Source organism: Scardinius erythrophthalmus (assembly GCF_964197995.2).
Source record: "Scardinius erythrophthalmus genome assembly, chromosome: 23".
Classification (NCBI taxonomy): domain Eukaryota; kingdom Metazoa; phylum Chordata; class Actinopteri; order Cypriniformes; family Leuciscidae; genus Scardinius; species Scardinius erythrophthalmus.
The window spans coordinates 32150951-32160950 of NC_138243.1; the positions used below are offsets into that span (position 1 = coordinate 32150951).

Below are 10000 nucleotides of genomic sequence, written 5' to 3' on the forward strand. Positions count from 1 at the left end.
TACAAGTTCATGTCAACGTTCTTCCTGTAACATTAATAGAACTTTCGTTCAAAGTTATCTGGTCTGTAATAATCTTCTCAAAATGTTAGCACAAAAACATTATTTATACAGCGTTCATGTTAATTTTTAGTTGGATGTTCATCTAACGTTTACTTGTTTCAGAACGTTCGGAGAACATTCAAAAGTAACATTCCCATAATGTTTGAAGAATGGAATGAAAAATGGAAGATGTCTGCAAGGAACTCTTTAAAAAATATAATTCTGTCATCATTCACTGCAAAAAATATGTTTTGAGAAATACCTCAGTGTTTTTTGTCCTTGTAGTGAAAGTCAATGGGGTCCAAAGTTATTTGCTTCCCAATGTTCTTAAAGTCCTCCTGTTGTCAGTTTTATCCTTTAAAAGAATGTCTTCAAGTCTTAAGATATCTTGAATGTAACTCGACACCCTCGCCTCATTTAGTATGCGTGGTTCTATGAATATGCAAATGAGCCCCGCCTCCACTCACTCCCTCAGCTCAGAGATCCACTGGTTGACGATCACACGTTGATCTGATTGGTTACAAGGTAGTTTGTGACGTCAGAAACACCAGCGATTTCAAAGCGTGTTTTTGAGACTGTCTTTGGTTCACTGCAGTTTTAAGGAGGAAATACTCAGCAATGCTGTCGACTTATGAATTTACACATGGTTTGTCTTAAAGCAGATTAAAAACACCACATAGACACATAAACTACATTAAAAATTAGATTTTTTTTTAACACAGGGGGCTTTAAAGATATCTTCTTTTGTGTTCCACAGAAGAAAGAAACTCAACAGGCTTGAATGACTTAGTAAATGATGACAGAATGATGATTTTATAGTGAACTGTCCCTTTAAGAAGCAGTGAAACGGGTCATAATCGCATCATCATGTAAACAGACGCGTGTTCGACTGCAGATGATTCGCACAGACGTTTGACTGTGAATCTCATCACATCTCTGTTTTTCTCTGCGTTTCTCTTCATGTTTCCTTCAGCTTTATTGGAGAGTCAGATTTATGATTTTATCTGAGCAGCAGACGGACATGTTCCGTCTGATCAAACGCAAACAGGATGATCTTTCCTTTCCTGTTTACAATATCATTCTGATTTATTTAGAAGATTTATTTCTGACTGAGTTCAAACAGGTTTCCTGCACCTGTCAGTCAAACCGATAGCCCCGCCCCGCTCGCACGTCATTGGCTGCTGCTTCAGTAAAGGTTCTGAGGTTAATGTGGTGTTAACGATGGGCGTCTTCCTCCCTCACGAATGTCGACGGATGGGCTCTTTCCTCTTTTCCATTCCCAGCCCCTGTTATCCCGTGCTGTCAGGAATGCAGGAAATGATGTCAGAGCACTTCCTGTCTGAATAAACCAAGGCGCTCATTGAGCTTCACAGAAACTCCTGCTGGAATCAAACGCTGCTTTATTCTTAAAGATGATTATTTCACTCACTGCTTTATTCGCTCAAACTCTCTCTGTTTATCAAGTCAGCTTTATTTCTACAGCACTTTATACAGTACACATTGTTTTCACAGTGATAAACAGGAAAATAACCATGTTACGATGAAACAAGACTTCATATCTTTACTCATTTTGCTTTTCTTCAGTAAATGTACCTTGATTTAAGAATGTTTAGATAACTGTGCTTGAAAACAAGACAGAAACACTGAGGAAGAGCATCAGTTAGTGCAGTGTGGGATCATTATTCAGCTCAATTCAGTTCAATGACTGTGTTGATGTTGCAAAATCCATCAGCTATGAGACAAATTCAGATTCTACTGTTAAGCAGCTCTAAAAGCCAACAGTCAATATTCAGATCAATAATATCTCTGAATATTAATTGTGTTTTATCACTGTCAATCCCTCTGATTGGCTGAGAGCCTGTGATGGGCGTGTCTTGCTGTCTGTGATTGGCCAGTTTCTCGCGTGGTGTTTGATGCAGCGCTGGCGCTTTGAGAGCCAGAGTGAACACGAGTTTCCACACACTTGCGCTCTGACAGCTTTATTGATGCTGATGTTTTCCAGCAGCTGGATCTGCAGCACACAGACTGATGGAGGTTAGGAGGTGTTGATTCAGTTCAGTGTCCAATTTAGTCCTCTTCTTAATATCATTAATTCATCTTTGTCTCTAGGATACGTACCAAAAACTTTAAGCTGGCTATGATTAAACCGCTTGTTAAAAAACTGCAACTTGATCCTACAGAATTAGTCAATTACAGGCCGATCTCGAATCTACCTTTTCTGTCAAAGATACTAGAAAAGGCAGTATCCTCACAACTGTGTTCCTTTCTTGAAAGAAATGATATCTGAGGATTTCCAGTCCGGATTTAGACCGTACCATAGTACCGAGACAGCTCTCGTTAGAGTCACAAATGATTTGCTCTCATCATCCGATCGTGGTTGTATCTCTCTATTAGTGTTACTCGATCTTAGCGCTGCATTTGATACTATCGACCACAACATTCTTTTAAATAGACTCGAAAATTATGTTGGCATTAGTGGAATTGCACTAGCATGGTTTAAATCATACTTATCTGACCGTTATCAGTTTGTAGCAGTAAATGAAGAGATGTCTCATCGATCACAAGTTCAGTATGGCGTACCACAAGGCTCAGTACTAGGACCGCTGCTGTTCACTCTGGACATGCTATCCTTACACACACACACACACACACACACACACACACACACACACACACACACTCTGTACATGCTACCCTCACACACACACACACACACACACACACACACACACACTCTGTACATGCTACCCTCACACACACACACACACACACACACACACACACACACTCTGTACATGCTACCCTCACACACACACACACACACACACACACACTCTGTACATGCTACCCTCACTCACACACACACACACACACACACACACACACACACACACACACACACACACACACACACACACTCTGTACATGCTACCCTCACACACACACACACACACACACACACACACACACACACACACACACACACACACACACACTCTGTACATGCTACCCTCACACACACACACACACACACACACACACACACTGTACATGCTACCCTCACACACACACACACACACACACACACACACTCTGTACATGCTACCCTCACTCACACACACACACACACACACACACACACACACACACACACACACACTCTCTGTACATGCTACCCTCACACACACACACACACACACACACACTCTGTACATGCTACCCTTAGGAGATATCATTAGGAAGCATGGCATTAGTTTTCACTGTTATGCTGATAATACTCAGCTCTATATTTCTTCACGCCCCGACGAAACTTACCAATTCACAAAACTAACGGAATGCATAGCGGATATAAAAAACTGGATGACTAGTAATTTCCTACTACTTAATTCTGAAAAAAAAAAAAACGGAGAATTATTGGACCAAAAACTTCCTCACGTAATAATCTAGAATACTGTCTAACACTTGATGGCTGCTCTGTCAAGCCTTCGTCGTCGGTTAGGAACCTGGGTGTGTGTGTGTGTGTGTGTGTGTGTGCTCTTTGATACCAATCTTTCATTTGAAAGTCACGTGTCTAGTGTCTGTAAAACCACATTTTTCCATCTTAAAAATATATCTAAATTACGTCATATGCTCTCATTGACAAATGCGGAACAATTAGTTCATGCGTTCATGAGCTCAAGGCTAGATTACTGTAATGCTCTACTGGGTGGTTGCCCTGCACGCTTAATAAACAAACTACAGCTGGTCCAAAACGCAGCAGCTCGAGTTCTTACCAGAACCAGGAAGTATGACCATATTAGCCCGGTTCTGTCAAAACTGCACTGGCTCCCTATTAAACATCGCATCAATTTTAAAATATTGCTGATGACTTACAAAGCACTGAATGGTTTAGCTCCGCAGTGCTTGAGCGAGCTCTTAACGCATTATAGTCCTTCACATCTATTGCGATCTCAAAACTCCAGCCAGTTGATAATACCTAGAATATCTAAGTCGACTGCTGGCGGAAGATCCTTCTCCTATTTAGCACCAAAACAGTTTTCTGTGAGAACGGTGTGTGTTAGCGGCCGTTAAGTTAATAACTAATGATCTTTACAATGGAAGTGAATCAATCAAAACTAACTTTATCTGGACAATAACTTTATTCTAGATCTGCTGTAAAGCCTAAACAATCTCTGTTACTGTAATCTCCTGTTATCACTGTAAAGCTGCTTTGAAACATCTATGTTGTTAAAGCGCTGTATAATGAAGGTGACTCGACTTGTTCCTCACGAGGTGTGAAGGTTGCTTTGACCAGTAATGGGCTTCACAGCTCTGTTATCAGCGGCCTGCAGATTCATCTGTTTCCCACATCATTTCCTTTTCCTCCCGCTGATCCCAGAGGAGCGGCCGCAGTAACACAGGGTGTTTCTCTGTCCTCGTGTGTGGAACTCTTCACATTAATCTCGTCTTTAACCCTATAAAGATCATTTATAAAGCCTGTAAATAATCCACATGATCTGATAAACGTGTCGATCTCCTCCAGTCCTTCTGTGTCTGACTGATAGTTTACACTCTTTTATCCAGTAAAAGTCTTAATAGTACAGATGTCCTCCTTCAGCTCGAGCTTCACGAGTCTTTCTGCTGTCAAATCTGCACTGATTTTATCAAGTAGACGTGAGAATAACTTTGATATTGTTAGTATTTCAGCTGGACTGAAGCAGCTTTACTGGATTATCCAGACATCATTTATTATAAAAATCATAAGAATCAAATATGATCATCAGGCTTTTGAGGAAGGTTTATTTGTTCATCTTTCAGTAATTATTGTATTGCATTGCATTATATGCTTTAAAACTACAGATCATAAAACTAAGCATGTAAATATAATCTTACTAAGATTTTTTATTGGCAGATATTGATATTTATATGCATCTTATGTCAACATCTGCTTCACTTGTTATAAGTATCTCATTGATTTACATATTTGTCCATATAAATATCAGAATATGCAGCAAACAGCATATTTTTGCTCAGTGTGTGTGTGTGTGTGTGTGTGTGCGTGTGAGTGAGTGTGTGTGTGTGCGTGTGTGTGTGTGTGTGTGTGTGTGTGTGTGTGTGTGTGTGTGAGACGTGAGGACATCTGAAGAGCTTCAGTCAGATGCTGTCGTGTCTGTCAGTGTCTAGTGCTCATTAGTGTGTGTTGGCGATGTTTTGGTAAGTTACTGTAGGACAGAAGTTATCAAGTCTTCATCTCCCATCATCTTTATAGTGATCAAATGCAACCAAGTGTGATTTTGCATCATAGTCAACATGAGAGGAAAATGTGCCTGTTTTCTTTATGCATGTTATAAATGTTATTGTGATTGATTCATCCATGCGTATATTATTGACCTCATGGTGTTTAATCAGAATATCATAACTGGGTCTTGAAACGACACACTTCTCGCTGATGCGTTTAAACTCCGCCCCTGCAAGCTTTAGAGCCACGCCCACATCTCAACAGCCAATGTTACACTTTGATGTACAGCACAACAAAATAACATTTCTGACTTTTTCCTCAAAATTGTGTGATATATACTCGCAAGGAAAAAAGAAAGTACAGTTTTTATTGTTTATTCCGTGGCAGAAACGAGCTTCAAGCTGCTCATCACCGCTGCTCACGGTGTGTGTGTGTGTGTCCTGTAGGAGGCGCTGTCGGTGGTGAGTGAGGATCCAGCTTTATTCCAGTGTTCGTACGGAGCGTCTCTCCCTAAAGCAGACATGACGGCCTCCGCTGAATACAGCCACAGCAAACTCAGTCCCAGAATGCATCAGCAGGACTGGTTGGCTCCGCCCCTCGCTCGCATCACCGTCAAGATGGAGGGTGGAGCGCAGGCCGACGGATCCCGGTGAGTCACCTGACCCTCGTCACATGACCTCAGTCGCTCTGGACATGTGTGTGTGTGGTGGCTCTCCACAGTCAGATTGATGATCCAGTGATCTTCTGCTCAACCCAGTCAGAGTCATTGATCATCGTAACGTGTTCCTCAACCTTCAGCTTTCTCCACCAATAATGAAAGTGATCATGTTTGAAGCTGTCAGGGAACCGTTCCTAACCCTCCTGTCGTGATCCTGTCATTCTGACTAAAGGCCCTTTCACACCGGATGCGTAACGAAAAAGCGAAACGAAAAAGCGAATAGTTCGTGTGCGAATAGTTCGCATCAAAACCATTCACATCAGCCGCGACGCGAATTTGCGACGTCTGTGACGTTCAGAGAGCTTCAACATTCCAAAACTTTCGCGCGAATCGCGCCGACAGCTGAGAAAACATGGACACATCATCATCATCATCATCATCATCCAGTCATAGTCATAGCATCCAGTGAAGACGAGCTTTTCATTTTATTTAAAAGACAGAAAAGAAGGTTTTGGGTGCAGCCAATCTTACAGAACAGAAAGTCTGAAGGGGAGTGTGCTTATGTGCAGTTTTTTTTGCGTCTTCAACAGTGCGTTTTGTAATGTAACTACACATTACATGTAACACACGAAGTAAGTTAAAAATCATTCGACTAGAAATATCACACAAAGAATGTATAGTATAGCCTACTAAAAGCAGCCCTAAATAGTCTCACTGCATTTTGTTACGTGTTCAAGGTAAACACGGTCTCTGTCTCTATCTTTGACGATAATAGTGTTAGCTTTCTATCCCAAATGTAGTTTGGCCTGCTAGCCTACACAGCACAGGACTATCACACAACACACTCACAGTCGTGATAACCGAGTTGGTTGGCAATGCTACGCCACACATTGTCTTTCAAATCGTTGTCCTTGTAGTATGTGAATTGGCTGAAGCCTATTCTGTCGCCGCAAAAGTAAAAAAAAAATCGACATCGAAGCGAAAAAAATAAAAGTCGTTTTTTCGCCTCAGCACATTCGCGTTCGGTGTGGAAGCGCTCATTACACAAACAGCTGATCAAAAAATAAACCCATCGCGCGAATTATTCGTGCGTCAAAATCGCGTCCAGTGTGAAAGGGCCTTTAGAGAGGATTTTCTGTAGGACTAACCCTTACTGACTTCCCCAAAAAAAGTTTGATAATTTTTGTACTTTTTGTGTTTTTTCCACCTTGCTACACTTGTGGTGTTCCGGGTCAAAAACGACCCATCTTTGGTGAATGAGCTCAAAGGGTTAGTTCTCCCTTGTGTTGTCCCAACCCCGTAAGACTTTCGTTCATCTTTGGAACACAAATTAAGATATTTTTTATTAAATATCGTTATTTTTGTTTGTTTTTCACGTACAAAAAGTATTCTCGTCGCTTGATAAACTTAAGGTTGAGCCACTGTAGTCACTGTAACCCTTTTCTGGGCCGGCAGATGCAATGTGTGTTCCTTCATATTCCTGTAGATCTTAATCTGTGTTCCGGAGATGAACGAGAGTCTGACGGGGTTGGAACATCATGAGGGAGAGTTATTACTGACAGAATTTAAATTTTTGGGTGCAATATTTGGTGATAATATGGCATGATGAGAGATTAATAAGCAGTGTACACGGCGGGTCATTTTTGATTTAGGTACATTTGCAGCTAAGCACAATTTTAAACGAAGCATTGGTAAAACGTCAAAACTTTTGGGTTGTCTGCCTTTACATGCATATGAAGTTTAATGACATCCCATTCCTGATCCGTAGGGTTTAATATGGAGTTGTTCTGCTATAACAGCTTCAACTCTTCTGGGAAGGCTTTCCATAAGGTTTAGGAGTGTGTTTATGGGAATTATTCTTCTAGAAGCGCATTAGTGAGGCCCGGCTCTGATGTTGGACGAGAAGCTCTCAGTCTCGCTCTAACTCATCCCAAAGCTATTCTATCGGGATGAGCTCAGTCCAGTTCCTCCACACCAGATCCGTGTGTTTATGGTCCTGCTCTGTGCACTGGAGCGCAGTCATGCTGGAACAGGAGCATCCACACCATCACCTCCCCCCACCAAACAACCCCACACCATCACCTCCCCCCACCAAACAACCCCACACCATCACCTCCCCCCACCAAACAACCCCACACCATCACCCCCCACACCATCACCTCCCCCCACCAAACAACCCCACACCATCACCTCCCCCCACCAAACAACCCCACACCATCACCCCCCACACCATCACCTCCCCCCACCAAACAACCCCACACCGTCACCCCCCCACCAAACAACCCCACACCATCACCCCCCCCACCGAACAACCCCACACCATCACCCCCCCCACCAAACAACCCCCCACCATCACCCCCCCCACCAAACAACCCCACACCATCACCTCCCCCCACCAAACAACCCCACACCATCACCTCCCCCCCACCAAACAACCCCACACCATCACCCCCCCCCACCAAACAACCCCACACCATCACCCCCCCCACCAAACAACCCCACACCATCACCCCCCCCACCAAACAACCCCCCACCATCACCCCCCCCACCAAACAACCCCACACCATCACCTCCCCCCACCAAACAACCCCACACCATCACCTCCCCCCCACCAAACAACCCCACACCATCACCCCCCCCCACCAAACAACCCCACACCATCACCCCCCCACCAAACAACCCCACACCATCACCCCCCCACCAAACAATCACCCCCCCCACCAAACAACCCCACACCATAATCCCCCCCCACCAAACAACCCCACACCATCACCCCCCCTCCACCAAACAACCCCACACCAGCACCCCCCACACCATCACCTCCCCCCACCAAACAACCCCACACCATCACCCCCCCACCAAAAAACCCCACACCATTACCCCCCCTCCACCGAACAACCCCACACCATCACCCCCCCCACCAAACAACCCCACACCATCACCCCCCCCCCACCAAACAACCCCACACCATCACCCCCCCACCAAACAATCACCCCCCCCACCAAACAACCCCACACCATAATCCCCCCCCACCAAACAACCCCACACCATCACCCCCCCTCCACCAAACAACCCCACACCAGCACCCCCCACACCATCACCTCCCCCCACCAAACAACCCCACACCATCACCCCCCCACCAAAAAACCCCACACCATTACCCCCCCTCCACCGAACAACCCCACACCATCACCCCCCCACCAAACAACCCCACACCATCACCCCCCCTCCACCGAACAACCCCACACCATCACCTCCCCCCCACCAAACAACCCCACACCAGCACCCCCCACACCATCACCTCCCCCCACCAAACAACCCCACACCATCACCCCCCCACCAAACAACCCCACACCATCACCCCCCCTCCACCGAACAACCCCACACCATCACCCCCCACCCCAACAAACAACCCCACACCATCACCTCCTCCCCACCAAACAACCCCACACCATCACCTCCCCCCACCAAACAACCCCACACCATCACCCCCCCTCCACCGAACAACCCCACACCATCACCCCCCCTCCACCGAACAACCCCACACCATCACCCCCCCCCACCGAACAACCCCACACCATCACCCCCCTCCACCGAACAACCCCCCCACCACCACCAAACCTTACACTCGGCACAGTGCAGTCAGGCAAGCACCGTGTGGTTCGATTATTCATGTGATCATACAGTGCATTACATGGGATAATTAATAGATTTTTGTTTTGTTTTATAATGCATTGTATAAAAAGGCTTCAAGTAAAGCCATTTTTTCCTACTGTGAAAACCTCTGAATAATCTAAAGATCCTTTTTCCACTATGAAGAACCTTTGGTGGTCTATGGATGTCAAAGGGTTTTTCATGGATCCATCAACGCTGGGAAAGAAGCTGTGTTTGTGTTCATGTGCAGCCGTTCTCAGTCGCTCTGATGATGAAACTCCGTGGCGGTTTGACAGAAGCTCCTGATCTGCTGTTTTATGGATGTGTGTGAGTTCATGAGCACGACGAGCAGAACTTTCCGTCTCCTCGAGCCCAACAGTTGGTGGACACATGAGCGGGACTCGCCTGGAGCCTGTGGCTGTTGGTTTGGA

General features: G+C 45.0%; 1 protein-coding gene across 6 annotated transcripts in view; it reads left to right on the forward strand.

Annotated features, from left to right (window-relative positions):
• erg (ETS transcription factor ERG) overlaps positions 1 to 10000 on the forward strand; it is a 72218-nt gene that overhangs the window by 44831 nt on the left and 17387 nt on the right. For all 6 annotated transcript variants that reach the window (XM_081353696.1, XM_081353693.1, XM_081353694.1 and 3 more), the window contains one exon: positions 5704 to 5906. In XM_081353696.1, the coding sequence (XP_081209822.1) occupies positions 5704 to 5906 (203 nt within the window). The remainder of the gene's footprint in view (positions 1 to 5703; positions 5907 to 10000) is intronic.